At 42.6% G+C, this 23,861-nt stretch overlaps 2 protein-coding genes and 1 pseudogene across 5 annotated transcripts in view; all 3 read right to left on the bottom strand.

The window, feature by feature from the left end:
• The window catches only part of LOC139383698 (signal-induced proliferation-associated 1-like protein 1), an 85,013-nt gene extending 80,640 nt beyond the window's left edge, over positions 1-4,373 (bottom strand). The window contains exons 1-2 of one of the 3 annotated variants that reach the window (XM_071128253.1): positions 4,151-4,373; positions 1,502-1,660 (exon numbers count right to left, since the gene is read on the bottom strand). The gene's annotated coding sequence lies outside the window, so the exon portion shown is untranslated. The remainder of the gene's footprint in view (positions 1-1,501; positions 1,661-4,150) is intronic. The other 2 variants (XM_071128251.1, XM_071128252.1) reach the window with 2 other exon arrangements.
• Positions 4,374-6,372: 1,999 nt separating this feature from the next.
• Positions 6,373-13,276, bottom strand: LOC139383575 (glutathione peroxidase 2-like; annotated as a pseudogene).
• A 794-nt stretch (positions 13,277-14,070) lies between these two features.
• Positions 14,071-23,367, bottom strand: LOC139383866 (ras-related protein Rab-15-like). 2 transcript variants are annotated; one of them, XM_071128454.1, is made up of 8 exons: positions 23,214-23,308; positions 21,842-21,943; positions 16,627-16,687; positions 16,374-16,434; positions 16,167-16,244; positions 15,911-16,000; positions 15,753-15,818; positions 14,071-15,146 (listed from the first exon to the last, which is right to left on the bottom strand). In XM_071128454.1, exons 2-8 carry the CDS (start codon positions 21,846-21,848, stop codon positions 14,988-14,990), a joined length of 522 nt encoding a protein of 173 aa, XP_070984555.1. In that variant the 5' UTR covers positions 21,849-21,943; positions 23,214-23,308; the 3' UTR covers positions 14,071-14,987. The 2 variants fall into 2 exon arrangements, with proteins under 2 accessions (XP_070984555.1, XP_070984554.1); XM_071128453.1 differs by lacking the exon at positions 21,842-21,943 and having other exon boundaries at positions 23,214-23,367.
• Positions 23,368-23,861: the final 494 nt, after the last annotated feature.

Here is a 23,861-nt window from a genome sequence, read left to right as displayed (position 1 = left end):
CATCCCACCATAACCAAGGAGGTTTCCACAGAATAGCATACACCAATACAGATGGAATATTAGGGGAGGAATTAAACACTGAATCTCTTATCTGCATAGGACAGCAAGTAGAAATGCAAAGATATAGAAAAAAAGAGCAAACAGTGAATGAGTGCTAAATATACTCTATTTGGACTCCTTCTGACAGCTACTGGAACTGTGAGTAACAGCCGGTCATAGAGGTCTAATTCAAGTCCTGTGTCCAAGTGAATCCAGATTTGCCACTGTAGGGCTCATTCAATTCCAAAACATTGCCTGCCTTATAAAGTTTCAACCAATAGCGTTATGTTATTCAATAGCCTATTACTTGGTCAGTGAGGCATTTGAATTGCCCCTGAAACTAAGTACACTGAACAAAAAAATAAACGCAACACAACAATTTCTACGATTTTACTGAGTTACAGTTCATATAAGGAGATCAGCCAATTTAAATAAATAAATGAGGCCCTAAAATATGGATGTCACATGACTGGAATACAGATATGCATCTGTTGGTCACAGATACCTTTTAAAAAAGGTAGTGGCGTGGATCAAAAAACCAGTCAGTATCTGGTGTGACCAACATTCACCTCATGCAGCGTGACACATCTCCTTCGCATAGAGTTGATCAAGCTATTGATTGTGGCCTGTGGAATGTTGTCCCACTCCTCTTTAATAGCTGTGAGAAGTTTCTGGATATTGGTGGGAACTGGAACATGCTGTTGTACACGTCGATCCAGAGCATCCCAAATATGCTAAAAGATACGTCTGGTGAGTATACAGTTCATGGAAGAACTGGGACATTTTCAGCTTCTAGGAATTGTGTACAGATACTTGTGACATGGGGCCGTGCATTATCATGCTGAAACATGAGATGATGGCGAGAGCTAAATGGCACGACAATGGGCCTCAGGATCTCATCACGTTATCTCTGTGCATTCAAATTGCCATCAATAAAATTCAATTGTGTTTGTTGTCCATAGCTTATACCGTGCTGCTGCTCCAGACCTGAGCCCTAGGACCATGCCCCAGGAATACCTGACATGATGACTCCTTGCTGTCCCCAGTCCACCTGACTGTGCTGCTGCTCCAGTTTCAACTGTTCTGCCTTATTATTATTCGACCATGCTGGTCATTTATGAACATTTGAACATCTTGGCCATGTTCTGTTATAATCTCCACCCGGCACAGCCAGAAGAGGACTGGCCACCCCACATAGCCTGGTTCCTCTCTAGGTTTCTTCCTAGGTTTTGGCCTTTCTAGGGAGTTTTTCCTAGCCACCGTGCTTCTACACCTGCATTGCTTGCTGTTTGGGGTTTTAGGCTGGGTTTCTGTACAGCACTTTGAGATATCAGCTGATGTACGAAGGGCTATATAAATAAATTTGATTTGATTTTGATTTGATTTATACTTGCCCATACCATAACATCACCGCCACCATGGGGCACTCTGTTCACAAAGTTGACATCAGCAAACCACTCACCCACACAACGGCATGCATGCTGTCTGCCATCTGCCGGTACAGTTGAAACCGGGATTCATCTGTAAAGTGCACACTTCTCCAGCATGCCAGTGGCCATCGAAGGTGAGAGTTTGCCCACTGAATTCGGTTTTGACGCTAAACTGCAGTCAGGTCAAGACCCTGGTGAGGACGACAAACAGACAGATGAGCTTCCCTGAGACCGTTTGTACAGAAATTCTTTGGTTGTGCAAACCCACAGTTTCATCAGCTGTCCAGGTGGCTGGTCTCAGACGATCCCACAGGTGAAGAAGCCGGATGTGGAGAGCTGGAGTAGTTACATGTGGTATGGGGTTGTGAGGCCCATTCGGATGTACTGCCAAATTCTCTAAAACGACGTTGTAGGCAGTTTATGGTAGCGAAATGAACACTCAATTCTCTGGCAATAGCTCTGGTGGCCATTCCTGCAGTCAGCATGCCAATTGCACGCTCCGTCAAAACTTGAGACATCTGTGGCATTGTGTTGAATGACAAAACGACACATTTTAGAGTGGCCTTTTATTGTCCCCAGCACAAGTGGACCTGTGTAATGATCATGCTGTTTAATCAGCTTTTTGATATGCCACACCTGTCAGGTGGATGGATTATCTTGGCAAAGGAAAAATGCTCACTAACAGGAATGTAAACTAATTTGAGCACAAAATTTGAGAGAAATACATTTCTTGGGCATATGGAACATTTCTGGGACCTATTTCAGCTCATGAAACATGGGACCAACACTTTATATGATGCGGTTATATTTTTGTCTCACAGGTTGCACACAAAAATAAACTACATGACCAAAAATATGTGGACACTTGCTGAACATCTCATTCCAAAATCATGGGCATTAATGTGGAGTTAGTCCCCCTTTGCTGCTATAACAGCCTCCACTCTTCTGGGAAGGCTTTTCACTAGATGCTGGAACACTGTTGCGGGTAGTGAGGTCGGGCTCTGATGTTGGGTAATTAGGCCTGGCTCGCAGTCAGCATTCCAATTCATCCCAAAGGTATTTGATGTGGTTGAGGACAGGGCTCTGTGCAGGGCAGTCAAGTTCTTCCACACCGATCTCAACAAACCATTTCTGTATGGATCTCACTTTGGGAATGTGGGCTTTGTCATGCTGAAATAGGAAAGGGCCTTTGCCAAACTGTTGCCACAAAGTTGGAAGCAGAATGTAATTGTATGCTGTAGCGTTAAGATTTCCCTTCACTGGAACTAAGGGGCCTAGCCCGAACAATGATAAACAGCCTCAGACCATTATTCCTCCTCCACCAAACTTTACAGTTGGCACTATGCATTTGGGGCTGCCAGATGGTAAAGAGTGATTATTCACTCCAGAGAACCAGTTTCCACTGCACCAGAGTCCAATGGCGGCAAACTTTACACCACTCCAGCCGACGCTGGGCATTGCGCAGGGTGATCTTAGGCTTGTGTGCAGCTGCTCGACCATGGAAAACCATTTCACAAAGCTCCCGATGAACAGTTATTGTGCTGACGTTACTCACAGAGGCAGTTTGGAACTCAGTAGTGAGTATTGCAACTGAGGACAGACGATTTGTACGTACCTCAGTACTCGGTGGTCCTGTTCTGTGAGCATGTGTGGCTACCATTTCGTGGCTGAGCCGTTGTTGCTCCTAGACGTTTCCACTTCACAATAACAGCATTTACAGGGCAGAAATGTGATGAACTGACTTGTTTGAAAGTTGGCATCCTATGACGGTGCCACATTGAAAGTCACTAAACTCTTCAGTAAGGCCATTTTACAGCCAATGTTTGTCTATAGAGATTGCATGGCTGTTTGCTCGAATGTTTACACCTGTCAGCAATGGGTGTGGCTGAAATAGCCGAATCTACTCATTTGAAGGGGTTTCTCCTAAGTGCACGGTGTTGAGCAATACTGTAGTTTTTCTACCAAGTGGTTGAGTAGACAATAGTGTTATCCCTTGTGATAGTCCAAACCACATCAATGGTTGTTGCCTTGCTAATAGCAAGATCCATCAAGCTACTTCACCACGTAGCCTACTATACTAAATCAAATGTGTAGCTCAAATGTGTAATGTCCAATAGTTTAACCATTTGGGTTGATAGTGGTCAGTCACTTACAAAGGAACATCAACATTAACCCACCACATTAACCCACCGAACTAACTATATTAATGGTAGAAAATGATGTAGGCTATAGCTTATAGCTTGCTAAGGAGGGGACTACACAGAAAGCTGCAGCATTACACACCTATTACAGCGCTATTACATCAAGCCCGTTTGCTCGATGCCACCTGGAAATCACCAAACCCAAGTTGCATCCAAAACAATGCACATCGAACGTGATATAATTGCGGTTTGCATTGACCAAAATTGACATTTTCCACTCGTGTCACGCGCAGAGTGCGCGTTCTGAACCCACAAAGCAACCTTTCTGGTTCCCTCCTAATTTCGGGAAAGAAAATACCCTGATTGCGCACTCTAATGTAGGCTACTTAAGAACACATACTATTCGGTTAGATGTAGCTGTTTAAAATGTTTATTGGTTGAGGAAACTATCCTGATGTTGCTTGAGACCATGTACCTCAAAACATCATGCACATGACATGGATCGTTCCCCAACGTTAAAACGCATGTTTCCCGACTCACCTTTTCTCCTCTTCCCGTCAACCATTGGATGGCATGAACACAATACTAAGCGTTTTTCCCCTTTTGTTTTCCAGGACCCGTCAGTGTAAAAATGCAGCAACACCGTTATGTATATTGCTTTAAACAGTTGTTTCCGTTCCGGTTAAAATCCCAATGATCCTGTTGCCTTCGTCAGATATGTAGAAGTTTGATACAAAGTTACGGGTTTGCTTCGCTGCACTATGCAGCTGCTGTAGAGATGAGATCATACCAACATCCTCCCTCACTGTACTGGAATCTCGCGAGAGGACTTCTTACTATAAAGCAAACGTTACTGTGGTAACAAATCAATTTCTGCTCACCTGGTTGAGTTTCTGCAGTAGCGCTCTTGAATTGGCTTTTCGAAAATAAAACATCCCCCATCTAGGATAGAGCATCTGCAATACTCAACTGCAATACTGTGAAAATCAGTCAATGTGATATTTTAATTGTTTTACCTTTATTTAACTAGGCAAGTCAGTTAAGAACCAATTCTTATTTTCAATGACGGCCTAGGAACAGTGGGTTATCTGCCTGTTCAGGGGCAGAGCGACAGATTTGAACCTTGTCAGCTCGGGGGTTTGAATTTGCAACCTTCCGGTTACTAGTCCAACGCTCTAACCACTAGGCTACCCTGCCGCTGATTAAATGCAATCAATAATTTCCGTGTCATATGAGCTTTCTGTTTGCCATAACGAGTTATAGGCTTGAGTTCTTGTACATTTTGGCTATGGGGGAATACGGGCTGTGTGTTGTTGCTGGACTGAGCTACGATATTGCATTAGTCAAGGCACTCATTCTACTTGCAAAAAACACAGGCTTTAGAGAAAATGCATAGCTACCTCTCAGAGAAGAGTAGCCTAACCTTTCACTGTTATCACAGATCTCGCCAGGGACTGCCATAACATAAATTATATTAGGGCATTACTCAGCAGCACTGTCTCTCAATCAGCAGTAGATGGGACTGCTGTGTGGCTCTGCCAAAACTTCCCATTTATTGGAACTAAAACAATGGGGATCAGAAGAAAGACTGGAGGTGTTCTAGTGTTCAGTGAGGACAGGATGGACAGGGTAGACAAGGGGACTGCAGAAATGCAGGGGGTGTGGTGTTGAGAAACTTGGCACCATTACGTATGCTAATGCCTGAAGACACAGAAACAGATCTATTATAGCAGGCCAGCCTCTGTTATCATGAGGGTGGTTCAGTGCAGGGGAATTACCTGGAAGTACCTTTCTAAACAAGATATACAACACCTGTACGACTAATATATTATTTCTACTCTGCAACACAAAAGGTCTTTAAAAATCGTTAAAATAACATGTCATGTGAAACTAGAAAATGTCAAATTATAACATGATTACTACACGTGCTGTATGGTGGAACAATTAGATACTTTTTGGGTAATAGAAGTAGAATACAATAACTTCATTCCAACTACAGTTATGTGTCAACTTTGACAATAATGTTACTTTTTCCTCAATGAGTCAGTGGCATCACCTGCTGGCCAGCATGGGAATAGAGCGAGGAAAGGGTTCACTAAGTCAGACACTTATTGTGAATAGAATATGAATGTACCATGATTAGGCATAATCATAAATGCATTGTGAATAATGATGAATGAGAAAGTTACACAGGCATGTCATATTATGAACTGCCCCCCCAAAAAAATCTAACCTCCCCTATTATTGGTAATGGTAAGAGGTTAGCATGTTTGGGGGGAATGAACTAGTAGGCTACTAAATCAAATGTGTAATGCTCAAAATGTTTTAATGTCAAAGTAATTTCAGAAACAAATTATATTCTTATTTGCAAAAAAAGTGATATTCAAAAAGACAACACATTTACCACTAGTTTCTATTGGGCACAAAATAATAGGAAACAACCAAAAACTGCAAATAAAGTTAGCATAGTCAAACATGACACCTTTAAAAATGTGGGAAGTAGATAAAGTGCATTCATTTCTAAATGTTAAAACAGATATGTATGAAAATACCCTCAAATAAAAAAGGTCATATTCTGTGCCGTCGCCTCACAAAACATTCTCACATCCAGAACGCTGGAGTATAGCGCCAAACTAAACATTATCTTCACTTTCCAAATAAATACATAGGGGAGACAAACTATTGAAACATGACCAACAACACTTGAGCATTTACAAGGCTTCAGATAATATTCCCATAGGTTTTTAGAATATTACCCTCGTTCAATAAACCTCAAAAGGATGGACGACACCATAACAGGTCCTCTCTACCATCATAGATGTGAAGTTATTTGTGTAGCAGAAAGAGTAGTGCACAAGAAAAACATTTGAATGCCATTTTAAAGTCTTGGTTAGACTCAGGCTTTGGATTTCAGGCTCCAAGTTGATAGTTTCACATTTTTTGCTGTACCGTTTAAAGGGCTCTCCCTTCTGGCACAACCAGGAATTTCTCAAAATGTCTGTCCTGCTGATGGTACTCCAGGTGAGGAATTTAGGATCCTGGGTGAGGGAGTGTGGATCATCATCATCAGGGTAGGGAAGTTTGTCGTTCAAATAGACGAAGACAGGGTGGGTGTTGGTTCCATTCACGTCACGCTTCTCAAAGACCGTGAAGCCAGGCTGGTAGCCATCTCCTGGTCGCACATACCTCAATGAGTTAAAATGGGGAGATCCTGAATAGTTCTCCTGTAAAACACTAACATTCTCATCCAACATTCATGATTTATTAAATTAACTCATACTGGTAACAGATTATTTTACTAGATTAGCTTGTTTTTAATGGATTTCACTGAACCACATAACCAGGCCAAGATGTTGCATACTGAATTGGTAGCCAAACCAATTGCAGGGGAAACCCAGGACCACAAAATGATCCAAGATGGCGTAGCAGTCAGACGTATTTGTCCTTCGTCTTGTCGTGTCCCATGTATATATATTTTTATATACACTGCTAAAAAAAAATAAAGGGAACACTAAAATAACACATCCTAGATCTGAATGAATTAAATATTGTTATTAAATACTTTTTTCTTTACATAGTTGAATGTGCTGACGACAAAATCACACAAAAAATATCAAGGGAAATCAAATTTATCAACCCATGGAGGTCTGGATTTGGAGTCACACTCAAAATTAAAGTGGAAAACCACACTACAGGCTGATCCAACTTTGATGTAATGTCCTTAAAACAAGTCAAAATGAGGCTCAGTAGTGTGTGTGGCCTCCACGTGCCTGTAGGACCTCCCTACAACGCCTGGGCATGCTCCTGATGAGGTGGCGGATGGTCTCCTGAGGGATCTCCTCCCAGACCTGGACTATAGCATCCGCCAACTCCTGGACAGTCTGTGGTGCAACGTGGCGTTGGTGGATGGAGCAAGACATGATGTCCCAGATGTTCTCAATTGGATTCAGGTCTGGGGAACGGGCAGGCCAGTCCATAGCATCAATGCCTTCCTCTTGCAGAAACTGCTGACACACTCCAGCCACATGAGGTCTAGCATTGTCTGGCATTAGGAGGAACCCAGGGCCAACCGCACCAGCATATGGTCTCACAAGGGGTCTGAGGATCTCATCTCGGTACCTAATGGCAGTCAGGCTACCTCTGGCGAGCACATGGAGGGCTGTGCGCCCCCCCAAAGAAATGCCACCCCACACCATGACTGACCCACCGCCAAACCGGTCATGCTGGAGAATGTTGCAGGCAGCAGAACGTTCTCCACAGCATCTCCAGACTCTGTCACATGCTCAGTGTGAACCTGCTTTCATCTGTGAAGAGCATAGGGTGCCAGTGGCGAATTTGACAACCTTGGTGTTCTCTGGCAATTGCCAAACGGCGTGCACGGTGTTGGGCTGTAAGCACAACCCCCACCTGTGGACATCGGGCCCTCATACCACCCTCATGGAGTCTGTTTCTGACCATTTGAGCAGACACATGCACATTTGTGGCCTGCTGGAGGTCATTTTGCAGGGCTCTGGCAGTTCTCCTCCTTGCACAAAGGCGGAGGTAGCGGTCCTGCTGCTGGGTTGTTGCCCTCCTACGGCCTCCTCCACATCTCCTGATGTACTGGCCTGTCTCCTGGTAGCGCCTCCATGCTCTGGACACTACGCTGACAGACACAGCAAACCTTCTTGCCACAGCTCGCATTGATTTCCCATCCTGGATGAGCTGCACTATCTGAGCCACTTGTGTGGGTTGTAGACTCCGTCTCATGCTACCACTAGAGTGAAAGCACCGCCAGCATTCAAAAGTGACCAAAACATCAGCCAGGAAGCATAGGAACTGAGAAGTGGTCTGTGGTCACCACCTGCAGAACCACTCCTTTATTGGGGGTGTCTTGCTAATTGCCTAAAATTTCCACCTGTTGTCTATTCCATTTGCACAACAGCATGTGAAATTTATTGTCAGTGTTACTTCCTAAGTGGACAGTTTGATTTCACAGAAGTGTGATTGACTTGGAGTTACATTGTGTTGTTTAAGTGTTCCCTTAATTTTTTTGAGCAGTGTATTTTTCACATATCTTATATTTTTCTAAACCCTTACTTCAAACTACTCTCCTGCAACCCGCCTCACCCAATGTGGTGTCGACCCGCTTTTTCACTAACGTATGTCTGCCTCGATTACTGGAATCTCTCCAACAAACTAGCCAGCTAATGATCATCAGCTATCCTCTAGCTCGGAAAGCTCTCACCAGTTTGTACAACGCGATTCAACCAGAGCATACCGGACCTATTTCTCTCTCCATATCCCCGGATTCCTATCGCAAGCTCTGAACCTTCTCACTTTCCGACCTTCGCAGCTAACGTCCCCTGAATGCTAGCTGTCTAGAGCACAACAGACTGTTGGCTTACGAGGCCCATCGAATACATTCCGAAGCCAATAGCTAGCAGTCAGCTAGCCTTTGCTAGCGGTCATCAGCTACCTTTATCCCGGACAACTCTCGCCAGTCTGTTCAGCGAGACTCAAACCAGAGCTAGTCGGACTTACTCTTCTCGATATCTCCGGATACCTACCGCAAGCTCTGAACCTATTTATTTATTTAAATGTGTATTGTTTTTTATTTGATTTTTTTCCACCTGGAATTATAGCAGCTAACGACCCCTGAACGCACAGCCGCTAATCTGCGGCCTGCTAGCTATCTAAAGCACATTGGACTACTGGCTTAAGAGGCCCTTCGGACATATTTCTTTGGCCACTATACATATTTTGCCAATTGGCCTGGTTTACCACACTGAGCCCTGCTGATCCGTCCGCTGATGTAACTGCACGAGGGGGCCACAACAGACTTCCCTCCATCGCGTCATCCCTCTAAGGCCTTTCTGTTAGCCTGCTAGCCCCGTGCCGTTAGCTGCCTGAAGCCACGCAGTAGACTTATGATCACCCGGCTACGCATGCCTTTCCCTAATGTCACCATGCCATGTCGATTGCTGTTCTGGTTTGTAACTATTGTTTTATTTCACCGTAGAGCCTCTAGAACTGCTCAACACGCTTCAACTAACAATTTAGTTCCATCCCCCACACACGCAGAGACATCACCTGGTTTAAATGCTATTTCTAGAGACAATCTTTCATTATCACTATATGCACAGGTTTACCCCCACTGTATTCACATCCTACTATACCTTTGCCTGTACATTATGCCTTGAATATATTCTACGGTGCCCAGAAATCTGCTCCTTTTACTCTGTTCTGAACAAACTAGGCATCCAGTTCTGTTAGCCTTTAGCCGTACCCTTATCCTACTCCTCCTCTGGTGATGTAGAGGTCAATCGAGGCCCCGCAGTGTCTACTACCACTCCCATCCCCCAGACTCTCATTTGTTGACTTCTGCAACCGTAAAAGCCTTGGTTTCATGCATGTTAACATTAGAAGCCTCCTCCGTAAGTTTGTTTTATTCACTGCCCTAGCACACTCCACCAATCCGGATGTCCTAGCCGTGTCTGAATCCTGGCTTAGGAAGACCACCAAAAACCTTAATTTCCATTCTTAACATTTTCCGACAAGATAGAACTGCCAAAGGGGACGGTGTTGCAATTTACTGCAAAGATAGAACTCTGCAGGTTGTCTTACTATCCAGGTCTGTACCCAAACAATTTGAGCTTCTACTTCTAAAAATTCACCATTGCTGAGACTTCTAAAAGTCTCTCACCATTGCTGCTTGCTATAGACCACCCTCTGCCCCCAGCTGTGCCCTCGACACCATATGTGATATGATTGCCCCCCATCCATCTTCTGAGCTCGTGCTGCTAGGTGACCTAAACTGGGACATGCTTAACACCCCGGCCATCCTACAATCTAAGCTTGATGCCCTCAATCTCACACAACTTATCAATGAACCTACCAGATATAACCCCAAATCCGTAAACACGGGCACCCTCATAGATATCATCCTAACTAACTCACCCTCCAAATGCACCTCTGCTGTTTTCAACCAAGATCTCAGCGATCACTGCCTCATTGCCTGCATCCGTAATGGGTCTGCGAGCAAACGACCACCCCTCATCACTGTCAAACGCTCCCTAAAACACTTCTGCGAGCAGGCCTTTCTAATCGACCTGGCCGGGGTATGCTGGAACGTCATTGGCCTCATCCCGACAGTAGAGGATGCCTGGTTATTCTTTAAAAGTGCCTTCCTCACAATCTTAAATAAAAATGCCCCATTCAAAACAAATTGAACCAGGAACAGATATAGCCCTTGGTTCTCTCCAGACCTGACTGCCCTTGACCAGCACAAAAACATCCTGTGGCGTTCTGTATTAGCATCAAATAGCCCCCGTGATATGCAACTTTTCAAGTTAGGAACCAATATACACAGGCAGTTAGGAAAGCTAAGGCTAGCTTTTCTGGGACACTGTAAAGTCCATGGACAATAAGAGCACCTCATCCCAGCTACCCACTGCTCTGAAGCTAGGAAACACTGTTACAACCGACAAATCCACTAGAACTGAGAATTTCAATAAGCATTTCTCTACAGCTGGCCATGCTTTCCACCTGGCTACCCCTACCCCGGTCAACTACCCGGCATCCTCCACAGCAACCCGCCCAAGCGACCACAATTTCTCCTTCACCCATATCCAGATAGCTGATGTTCTGAAAGAGCTGCAAAATCTGGACCCCTACAAATCAGCTGGGCTAGACAATCTGGACCCTCTCTTTCTTAAATTATCTGCCGAAATTGTTGCACCCCTATTACTAGCCTGTTCATCCTCTCGTATTGTCTGAGATTCCCAAAGATTGGAAAGCTGCCGCAATCCCCCTCTTCAAAGGGGGAGACACTCTAGACCCAAACTGCTACAGACTTATGTCTATCCTACCCTGCATCTTCTAAGGTCTTCGAAAGTCAAGTTAACAAACAGATTACTGACCATTTTGAATCACATCGTACCTTCTCCACTATGCAATCTGGTTTCAGAGGTGGTCATGGGTGCACCTTAGCCACGCTCAAGGTCCTTAACGATATCATAACTGCCATCGATAAGAGATATTACTGTGCAGCTGTATTCATCGACCTGGCCAAGGCTTTCGACTCTGTCAATCACCACATTCTTATTGGCAGACTCAACAGCCTTGGTTTCTCAAATGATTGCCTCGCCTGGTTCACCAACTACTTCTCTGATAGAGCTCAGTGTGTCAAATCGGAGGGCCTGTTGTCTGTACCTCTGTACGTCTCTATGGGGCTGCCACAGGGTTCAATTCTCGGGCCGACTCTTTCTGTATACATCAATGATGTCGCTCTTGGTGCTGGTGATTCTCTGATCCACCTTTACGCAGACACCATTCTGTATACTTCTGGCCCTTCTTTGGACACTGTAACCTCCAGACGAGCTTCAATGCCATACAACTCTCCTTCCGTGGCCTCCAACTGCTCTTAAACGCAAATTAAACTAAATGCATGCTATTCAACCGATCATTGCTCACACCTGCCCGCCCATCCAGCATCACTACTCTGGACGGCTCTGACTTAGAATATGTGGATAACTACAAATACCTAGGTGTCTGGCTAGACTGTAAACTCTCCTTCCAGACTCACATTAAGCATCTCCAATCAAAAATTAAATTGGCTTCCTCTTTCGCAACAAAGCTTCCTTCACTCATGCTGCCAAACAGACCCTCGTAAAACTGACCATCCTACTGATCCTCGACTTCGGCAATGTCATCTATAAAATAGCCTTCAGACACTCAACTCAGCAAACTGGATGTAGTCTATCACAGTGCCATCCGTTTTGTCACCAAAGCCCCATATACTACCCTTCACTGCAACCTGTACGCTCTCGTTGGCTGGCCCTCGCTTCATACTCGTCGCCAAACCCACTGGCTAAAGGTTATCTACAAGTCTCTGCTAGGTAAAGCCCTGCCCTATCTCCGCCAGCTGGTCACCATAGCAGCACCCACTCGTAGCACACGGTCCAGCAGGTATATCTCACTGGTCACCCCAAAGCCAATTCCTCCTTTGTTCGCCTTTCCTTCCAGTTCTCTGCTGCCAATGACTGGAACGAACTGCAAAAAAATCACTGAAACTGGATATTCCAATCTCCCTCACTAGCTTTAAGAACCAGCTGTCAGAGCAGCTCACAGATCACTGCACCTGCTCATAGCCTATCTACCTACCAAACTCCCATACTGTATTTATTTATTTATTTTGCACCACAGTATCTCTACTTGCACATCCATCTTTTGCACATCTACCATTCCAGTGTTTAATTGCCATATTGTAATAACTTCGCCACCATGGCCTATTTATTGCCTTAACTCCCTTATTTGAACTCACTGTATATAGACTTTTTTTTCCTACTGTATTATTGACTATGTTTTGTTCATTCCATGTGTAACTCTGTTGTTGTGTGTGTCGAACTGCTATGCTTTATCTTGGCCAGGTCGCAGTTGCAAATGAGAACTTGTTCTCAACTAGCCTACCTGGTTAAATAAAGGTGAAATAAAAAAAATTGAAATCACTGGTGAGGGTACTTGCTCTGGAGCAGGTTGAGCTGGCTATAGTCCTGTGTGGTTGTCCCTCAGAGGGATGCCACATTCTCAATGAGGACCAACCGCCCTTCGGAGCACATTAGAGTCTACTGAATCCCCCTCCAGCATTGTGGACTTCAGATCATAGGTCTTCGCAATGAACGTCATGGTCCTGTACTATGGTCACGCTGGCAGAAGTGAGGACCAGTGTGTCTGTGTTAATCCCACTACAGCTCATCTGACTTCAAAAAAAATATACGCTACCATTTCACCTTACCTGGGTGTCAAATAACTCTGCAGAAAACGTATACCCACCTGACATACAATTCTCTAACACACAGACATGCTCATATTTCAGCTTGTAAACTTGCACAGATCGATATGAAGAGGGTTCTCTCAAACCTGTGGTTATACCTTGCATGGTTTGTTAAAACAGCATAATATCATAACAGGATTAATTGCACACTAAATAGTGTTTCATACAAATGTAATTTAGGCATTAAACATGCCATTTTATATCTTCACCTCTTCAAGTTTTTGTATTAAGGACAAATACACCTAGTGGTTTTAATCAGACTCGGCTGTGAATCTGATCTTGTAAAAATGTATTCCACAGTATCAAAACAATTACCAGAGATCTAATGTAAAATAAAATGCACTGTGGTTGTAGCTATTTACAGTTGTTTGTCATGACAAACAACTTTTTTTCCTGGGAGAATAATCAGGAAGGGAACCATGAATTATGATATGGGCACAATCTTCAGCTTTATGCTAATTCTAGGGCCTCTCAGTTTCTAACCAGCCATTTATCAAGTCATTACCTGCCTTTCCCAGTATATGATTTTTTTTTTTAAATGACTGTCCAACTTGATCTTCTAGTTCTATTTAAAAACTCAAAGGACCGAGGCTTCACTCAACTCCTCTTTAGTAAATCTCAAAAACAAGCCACAAGATCTCCAATAAATTAATGTGGACTTTTAATTAGTATTTGTTATTTTTCACACAAAAAAAAGGCTCTTATTGCTAGCACAGCGATTAAAAAAACTTCACCAAAACAGTCAGCAATCAGTGACACCCTAAATGCCCTTTATAATAGTATATGTGTATGCACCATTGTGGCATTTGCTACAGGTTTTCAACCTGGAAAAACACTTAGTATTAGCAGTGAAATTCACACAACATACTCAAAGATCGAGTTGAACATTATCAGTTTTAGATTGAGTTTTTGCGTTAATGCTTGTCTGAGTAAAGGGTTAGTCTTCCATAGGTAAATTATCCCTTCCAGATAGCTTGGATTCTATTCTATTTCTGTGTATTAATAATTTAGCCTTGCCCTCTGCCCACCCTCCCTGTCCTCATAAAAGGACCACTCAAGAGCCTCAGATTGTCTTTCACTATAGTCCAACAATTCATATTTTTTGCAAATTATTTTAAGTATAGTTTTTGTTATTTCAGGTAGACAGCAAAGTCGTTTGTGATATGAAAAATAACATTTTGGCAACACAAATTATACAGGAGAAGGCTTAAGTATACCCAGTAACTGAGTTGCAGCTTTCAGAGTATTGCAGACAACATTCCCTCAGCTGACAAATGTTCTTATTACATGTGGACTACTTAACTCAGCGCGCCATCAGTTTAGGTGTTGCAGAATAGGATAATAAACATGAAAAAGCCAAGTAACTATGAAATTATGAATGAAGATTAAAACAGTGAGTAGGCCAAAAAGTGATAATGCATTCATCTGAGCAAGGGCAATATTCAGTAAGCATAGAACATACCCTCACATTTCATAAGTTACTCATTCCAATGTCCATTATGTCCCAGGGAAAGGGGCATTCTTCTAGCCAAACAACCCCAAGTTGAGAGCTTTTCCCTTCTGCTAACATGTGCAGGGCTTCGGGGAGTTTGCGTCACTGTCCTGTTTGTCCTGCTCTCCCCACAGAGAAGTCATGTCTAGGTATAAATTAGTGGAACCCTGGAACGCATTCATCTCTTTCTTGTGAGCCTGCAGAACCAGCTGTGTCAACCGGATGAATGACTAGAAGATGTAAAGAAAATATATCACCACAATTGCCTCATGTTCCCCAACATAACGTAAATATACTAAACAAAAATATAAAAACGTAAACACGTAGTGTTGGTCCCATTTTTCATGAGCGGAAGTAAAATTTCTAAACATTTCCATATGCACAAAAAGCTTATTTCTCTCAAATATTGTGCACAAATGTGTTTACATCCCTGTCAGTGAGCATTTCTCCTTTACCAAGATAATTCATCCACACGACAGCCCAGGACCTCCACATTTGGCTTATTCACCTGCGGGATCATCTGAGACTAGCCACCCAGACAGCTAATGAAACTGAAGAGTATTTCAGTCTGTAATAAAGCCCTTTTGTGGGGAAAACTCATTCGGATTTGCTGGGCCTGGCTCCCAAGTGGTTGGGCCTATGCCCTCCCAGGACCACCCATGACTGTGCCCCTGCCCAGTCATGTGAAATCCATAGACTAGGGCCTAATGAATGTATTTCAATTGACTGATTTCCTTCTATGAACTGTAACGCAGTAAAATCGTAGAAATTGTTGCATGTTTCATTTATATTTTTGTTCAATATCCAAGGTATTGACTCATTAAGGCCTGTCTCACCTCATTTATGTTGCAGTTGGTGCAGGCACTTGTCTCAAAGAATTCCATTCCATAGGTTTTTGCTAGCTGTAACAAGAGCTCATTAAGGACGGAAAATGTTCAACTGTGTATGGAAGAAAATAGTTATGGCGAAGTCAAACAGTGAGATAAAGGCCAACCTTGCTTCCTTGTTCTTTAGGAACTTTCCTCATCTGCTCCTCATCAGCCTTGTTCCCCACCAGGACCCTCTGCACCTTGTCAGGGGCGAACTGAAACAGTGTGACAGGGTTGAGAAATAGACGACCGGGCACCAGTTCAATGTGAGACGATGTAAATACTAGGTCAGTCAAAACACAGAACCCGAGAAAAGGAGAAGGGGGCACAAAAATAATGACATGGAGAGGGCTGTGTTTTATCAGTAGGTGTTAGCCTTACCTCATCCACGTCACTAGCCCACTTCAAAATGTGCTGAAAGGAGCTGGAACTTGTGATGTCGTACACCAGGATAATTCCCTAGTGAAAGATCAAGAGGGGAGGGACTATCATGACAGATTGTGAGCACATGACTAGGCACTTCATATGTGTAAACTGGTACAGGTTATTCATTCCTGAACAGGGATTATTGGTGTATAGAGAACCCACCTGTGCCCGTCTGTAGTACTGTTTGGTGATGGTCTGGTATCGTTCCTGGCCAGCAGTATCCCTGCACACAGACAGAGGTAATTCCCAGTTTTACATGTGACCACATTTCAGAATATTTATAATCTTACTCAAATCAACAGGTAAAGCTAATTTCTAACACTGTTTGACAGAAGGTAAAATGTACATGTGTGATAAGTGTGTCAATCACTACTGTATTGTGGTAAGTCATTGTCTGTAAGATCTTTTCACTCACCATATCTGCACTCGTACTTTAATGCCATCTACTTCTAATGTTCTCATTTTGAAATCCACTCCTAAAAAAGTAAGCAAAATTAAGCTTAGCAAACATGTATTACTCTTGGCTGCATTTTCTATCCATCTTCTCCATCTCCCTATGATTGAATTCTGTATCTCCCTCCGGTTTGCCATACTGAGCTTGTGCCTTCATGCATCTTTATTCTTAATTTTTTCATTGCCGGACTGGAGTTTTACCGAAGCCTCAAAGAGTGTAGCCTAATCACAAAATATCCTACTCGTGTGTCAAAGCAGCCTGTACTAGTCAATAAGTATCCCTAGTAGGTTAACATTCGTACCCCTGGGCTAATGGTAACAGTGACACAAACTTGAAGTGGATACTGATGAGGACTGGGTTACTAAGATACCCACTTAACCCAGTTGAAGGTCCTTTCAAGCAGTCTTTAGAGGTCATCTTGCTAAAGGGAATTCAATTGTTATTTACTACAGTGCATTCCTGCAGGGCCAAGGAAGACGTGACTTGGGTTGTCTATCGACTTCCGCATGAAAATATAAATTTAAATGTCAGTGGTGTGTGTGTGTGTGAGTGATAGCTTCACAGTTGAAGCGTAAAAACCCATCAAAGAGTCAGGTGCAAAAGGTCAGCTGCTTGCAACATTACCTTCACAACAACAACCACACCTGCCAAACACAGTAAACAACAAAGAGTTGAAGCAAACACTTTCACACCAGGATATGCTTCAGGTAACAGATTGGCATCATACAGTACCTTCAGAAAGTATTCATACCCCTCGACTTTTTCCACATTGTAGTGTTACAGCCTGAATTCAAAATGGATTAAATAAAATAATCTCACCAATCTACACACAATACCCCATAATGGCAGTGAAAACACATTTAAAAATGTTTTCAAATGTATTGAAAATGAAATAAAATTGAATTTATACTGAAAAAAAAAATAAAACAATTTAAGATTCACTGAATTACAGTACATAAGGAAATCAGTCAACATAAATAATTTTACTAGGCCCCAATATATGGCTTAAAACATGACTGGGCAGGAGCACAGCCATGGGTGGACTTAGGCCCACCCACTTGGGAGCCAGGCTCACCCACTGGAGAAACCCAGCCCGGGCAATCAGTGATTTTTTTCCCCCACAAAACGGCTTTATTACAGGCAGAAATACTTTGGTTTCAAAAACTGTCCGAGTGGCTGTTTTTAGATGATCCCGCAAGTGAAGAAACCAGATGTGGAGGTCCTGGGCTGATGTGGTTACACGTGGTCTGCGTTTGTTAGGCCGGTTGGACATACTGCCAAAATCTCTAAAATTAAGTTGGAAGCGGCTTATGGTAGAGAAATTAACATTAAATTATCTGGCAACAGCTCTGGTGGACATTTCTGCAGTCAGCATGCCAAATGCACACTCCCTCACAACTTGAGGCATCTATGGCATTGTCTTGTGCCAAATGGCACATTTTAGAGTGGCCTTTTGTCCCCAGCATAAGGTGCACCTATGTGATAGTCATACTGTTTCATCAGTTTCTTGATATGTCACACCTGTCAGGTGGATGAATTATCTTAGCTTGAAGAAATGCTTACTAATTAGGGATGTAAACTAATTTATGCACAACATTGGAGAGAAATGTTGGCATATGGAACATTTTGGGGCTCTTTTATTTCAGCTCATGAAACATGGGACCAACACTTTACAAAAATAAACGCAACATGTAGAGTGTACAACGTTGTTGATCCATCCTCAGTTCTCTCCTATCACAACCATTAAACTAACTGTTTTAAAGTCACCATTGATCTCATGGTGAAATCCCTGAGCAGTTTCCTTCCTCTCCGGCAACGGAATTAGGAAGGACGCCTGTAACTTTGTAGTGACTGTATTGTTACAACATCCAAAGTGTAATCAATAACTTCACCATGCTCAAAGGGATATTCAATGTCAGCTAAATTCCTGTAGACGGAAATGGCCCGATGTAGGTGGGCCGATTCTGGGCAGTCATTCATTTTGATTTTGGGTCGAATCAATCAGTTCCATCCCCCCGGAAGAGTGCTGCTTCCTCATTGCTAGCTGGGAATAGTCTCTACAAGGCAGAATGTTGAATAAAATGATAGTCTTCCTTTACCAGTTGTAAATTAGTGATGGGAATTCAGAATATTTTCATTGAGCTGGTTCTGTTCAAAAATGTTTTAAAAAGTAAATATATAAAACCAAAGAATCTTGTCAAATATCCAATGTAAAGCCCAAAACGTAGTCCACCATTGTCAGATCATAAAATGCTATTTCAAATACATTTTTACCTGAATAAATTTGATCACCTGCAACAAGTTTTTTATTTTTTATGTAAAACTGGGCATGGACCAGAATGACGCATTCTCCCTACTATTTATTGTTTATGCTTTGAGGATTCACCCTCTTTAGAGAATTATTTTGTAACTTATTTGAAGGTAAGTCATCGTTGTTTTGAGCAAAAAAATATTTTAAAAAAAATAGAGGAAACCGTATGAAAATGTCATTTCACGATTATAGTGACCAAAATTACCACGATAATACTGATAACCGTGCTATTGTTCAAATGTGCTGGAAATTTTCAAAAAAGTACTGATACGCTGAAATAATTTTAGCAAGTTTTATTGAAAATCAGCAAACAAATAAAATGAGCAGCACAGTGCACTTTGTGCATTAACATTTAAATAATAACATTAAAAGATGGCACCATGTGGCCATTAGGTAAAAGTTTCCCTGGTTAATGAACACAACCTTAAGTAAGCAAATCAAAATGTGCATAGAAATCAACACAAGTAAAGCAATATGGTTGTATTGTTCTTACATGCACATGTAAACAAATCCAATGTGCAGGTGATGACATTAAAATAACAAAATATGTAAACAAATAAAATGAACAGCACTGATTGTATGCATGTTCTCTCCTTCATAAATAAATAAGGTGCTGCTGGCCTAACACCCTGTATGTATGCATCTTTGTTCAATTGAGATTGAAATGTAAAAATGTCAGCATTTTTACTTTGTCAGGTTTAAGTAGTGATCTGCGAAGGGAGACAAAGCGCCCGCTGGCACCGAACACACTGATGGCATGCTGGGACACACAAAAGCTTCCTGGAAACCCTGGCAAGGTGAGGCGGATCTGATGCATGGCCCCTCGTTGTTACATTGTAATTACTATTGTTCACTCACACAGTCGTGGCCAAACATTTTGAGAATGACACAAATATAAACTTTCAAAGTCTACTGCCTCAGTTTGTATGGATGGCAATTTGCATAAACTCCAGAATGTTATGAAGGGTGATCAGATGAATTGCAATTAATTGCAGAGTCCCTCTTTGCCATGGAAATGAACTGAATCCATAAAAAACATTTCCACTGCATTTCAGCCCTGCCACAAAAGGACCACCTGACATCATGTCAGTGATTCTCTCGTTAACACAGGTGTGAGTGTTGACGAGGACACGGCTGGAGATCACGGTCATGCTGATTGAGTTCGAGTAACAGACTGGAAGCTTCAAAAGGAGGGTGGTGATTGGAATCATTATTCTTCCTCTGTCAACCATGGTTACTTGCAAGGAAACACGTGCCGTCATCATTGCTTTGCACAAAAAGGTCTTCCCAGGCAAGGATATTGCTGCCAGTAAGATTGCACCTAAATCAACCATTTATCGGCTCATCAAGAACTTCAAGGAGAGCGGTTCAATTGTTGTGAAGAAGGCTTCAGGGAACCCAAGAAAGGCCAGCAAGCGCCAGGACCGTCTCCTAAAGTTGATTCAGCTGTGGGATCGGGGCACCATCAGTACAGAGCTTGCTCAGGAATGGCAGCAGGCAGGTGTGAGTGCATCTGCATGCACAAGTGAGGCAAAGACTTTTGGAGGATGGCCTGGTGTCAAGAAGGGCAGCAAAGAAGCCACTTCTCTCAAGGAAAAACATCAGGGACAGACTGATATGATATTCTGCAAACGGTACAGGGATTGGACTGCTGAGGACTGGGGTAAAGTCATTTTCTCTGATGAATCCCCTTTCTGATTGTTTGGGGCATCCGGAAAAAAAGCTTGTCCAGAGAAGACAAGGTGAGCACTACCATCAGTACTGTGTCATGCCAACAGTAAAGCATCATGTGTGGGGACCATTCATGTGTGGGGTTCCTTCTCAGCCAAGGGAGTGGGCTCACTCACAATTTTGCCTAAGAACACAGCCATGAATAAAGAATGGTACCAACACATCTTCCGAGAGCAACTTCTCCCAACCACCCAGGAACAGTTTGGTGACGAACAATGCCTTTTCCAGCAAGACGGAGCACCTTGCCATAAGGCAAAAGTGATAACTAAGTGGCTCGGGGAACAAAACATCAATATTTTGGGTCCATGGCCAGGAAACTCCCCAGACCTTAATCCGATTGAGAACTTGGTCAATCCTCAAGAGGCGGGTGGACAAACAAAAACCCACTAATTCGGACAAACTCCAGCATTGATTATGCAAGAATGGGCTGCCATCAGAATGGGCACCCATGACATGTGGCCCAGAAGTTAACTGACGGCATGCCAGGGCAGATTGCAGATGTCTTGAAAAAGAAGGGTCAACACTGTAAATATTGTTTCTTTGCATCAACTTCCTGTAATTGTCAATAAAAGCCTTTGACACTTGTGGAATGCTTGTAATTATACTTCACTATTCCATAGTAACATCTGACATATATCTAAAGACACTGAAGCAGCAAACTGGAAATTAATATTTGTGTCATTCTCAAAACTTTCGGCCACGACTGTACATAGTCTATCGTCTGTGTTGCATTTGAGTATATGCAATGACCATGCAATTGACAAATACAAATGCATCTTTAGACAGTGATAGTAAATGCAATGAGCCCAACAATTGACATAAATACAGGGGTCTTACCGTGTTTCTCCTGTTGGAACACTTTTACAACCAATTCGACAACTGACGGATTTTAAATGAACAAAATATGTTGGTTGGGTGACTAAACTACATGACGTGTGCAATGGGCAAATATAGTCTGCAGACACAATGCATACAACAGCAGAACAACTGTAGTGTTTTTAAAAGAGTAGGTAGCACTGAAAGCTTCAGTTTACATGATTGACAAGCTATTATTAGTAAGTTAGACAAAACCCATGACATTTCCCCAACATGCCGAAGTCCCCACATCATGCATTGAGCTAAAAGTTAACTTACCTTGCATTCAGTTTAAAGTAGCGGGTGGTGGTCACGAAGATGACTCAAGAGACTTGAAGTGTTGCCCCCTTTCGCAGCGATTTTTTCTTGTTGTTTCAGATTCTGCAGAAAGTGTGACCATCTTCGATTAGGTTTCCCTCAGCACTCTTGTAAAACCCAAAGTACGACCACACTTCAGATTTGGTCCTCTTAGAAGGCAGAGAAATCTCCCGAGCATTGCCTTCCGCAATGTTTCTACACAACAAAACCCACAAACCCTACGCCTGCTTCAGACTGTTGCGAACTTTGGTTGAGTTTTTCAAAACACGGTAATCAAACACGGTTTTAATGATAATTAAAACGGTAACACTACTACGGTAATACTAAAACCGTGAACCGGTAACCGTTTCACCCCTATTAACGACCGTCACTAAACAAATCCGTTCAAAAAGTTGTTTATTGCGAATGGCCGATCACTATTGTACATGCTACTGGTCCTTTTGGTGGATATAGGGTACCCACAGGAAAGTGTTGTTTAGCCGAGTTTTTTCGGCGGCGCTAGCCTCTGTCGCTCATATTTTCAATCTGTTGAAGCATTGCATATGATGCGCAACACACTAATCGATTATAGCGTACTGAAGCACTTTTCTCCTCGCAATTAGCTGGACGTGTTTGCTATTCAGTAAAGGCTTGGCTATATATTGCGAAAGTGTTTTGTCATGTGCGAATTGCATCAGTATTGAAAATTAAAAACAGAAATATAGACAAGAATACCTTAGTTCGGGTTGATAACACTGACATTTTGTATCAGATTACCTCCGACACAGGGACAAAAATCGGCGGACAACAGGTGTAAACTAAATTGAAATGAAGTTCGTTCAACATTCTGTCTTGTAATGAGACTGCTGAGACTACATGTCAGAGACCAGGGTGTAAGTATTCCACTCTCAGATTCTGAAAAAATTGTGACCAAGGCCCTACTCATTTTAAGCACTTCCACTGTCCACAGAGCGCTCACTGGGGTGTCTAAAACTGTCCATGGCCAGGGCCCAGGGGCGAATTACATGTTGAACATGGAAACTGAGAAAAATCACCAGGTTCAAAGTTGTAGTAGGTTCTCACTCGGTGAAACATTTCCTCTGTTTAAGTTTGTAGCAATAACAAAGACAACCTTTGACACAGTTAGGACTACGGCGTAGTAGCGTTTCAGAAACATATCCCTCAAAGATTTTGGTGAAGCACCGCATGATAAATCTACAAGAAAGTCCATTCTATCTTTTCGTATAGAATTACTTGATTTTAATCACTTATTGTGGGAGCCGCATATTTTGCGGCAAACTTGCATTAATCAATTGTCAAACTAACTAATAGATTGCAATCAACAACAGCTTACCAATAGTAGAGATATGCGATGAATTAAATTCGTTATCCGTGAACCTGCACAACAAACACGTTTTCCCAACCCCGGAATCTCCTAAAACCAACAGCCTGAGCAAAACGTCGTACTGCTTTGCCATGGTGGACAAAAACTATGAAATCAAAAATGCCTGTTGCATATTCCAAGGATAAAGCATAGTTACTGATGAGGAAATTAGTTGCATTCCTTGTCGGTATTCATGGGGTGTATTCATTACGCCTTTTCTGTTGCAAAACGTTTCGTCTGTTGCTAAATGTTTTGCAACAGAAACCGTTTACTCCGAACCGAAAAGCTTGGTGACGAAAACGAGTTTCTATTGGACAAATTCAGGTAGGTCCCACGCTGTTTCGTACCATTTCGGTTCTTAAACGATAAATGGTTTCCGTTGCAAGACATAATGAATACACCTGTTTCCCTGAGTTTTCCCCTTATTCCCCCTTAGTGAGAACCATAGAGAAGTATAGAAATCGCAACGTTGTAGGTCTACACGTGCCATTATCGCGTATGTGACAGCATGGGCAGCGTCATTGAGGGTATCTTTATTTTAAAGTAGTATATTTTCTTCTTAGTTTGATGCACCTGCGATGCTGGAATGTTGAACCACATATTGTAATTAATTTGTGG

The sequence above is a fragment of the Oncorhynchus clarkii genome, chromosome 25, assembly GCF_045791955.1.
Source record: "Oncorhynchus clarkii lewisi isolate Uvic-CL-2024 chromosome 25, UVic_Ocla_1.0, whole genome shotgun sequence".
Classification (NCBI taxonomy): Eukaryota; Metazoa; Chordata; class Actinopteri; order Salmoniformes; family Salmonidae; genus Oncorhynchus; species Oncorhynchus clarkii.
This window is presented reverse-complemented; position numbering and strand designations above follow the sequence as displayed.

Coding starts and splice junctions, on each gene's coding strand:
- LOC139383866 (XM_071128453.1), bottom strand. CDS start 23,337: ATGGCAAAGCAGTACGACGTTTTGCTCAGGCTGTTGGTTTTAGGAGAT. Junction 16,435..16,626: donor AAAGTACGAGTGCAGATATG/GTGAGTGAAAAG, acceptor GTCTGTGTGCAG/GGATACTGCTGGCCAGGAAC. Junction 16,245..16,373: donor AGTACTACAGACGGGCACAG/GTGGGTTCTCTA, acceptor ATCTTTCACTAG/GGAATTATCCTGGTGTACGA.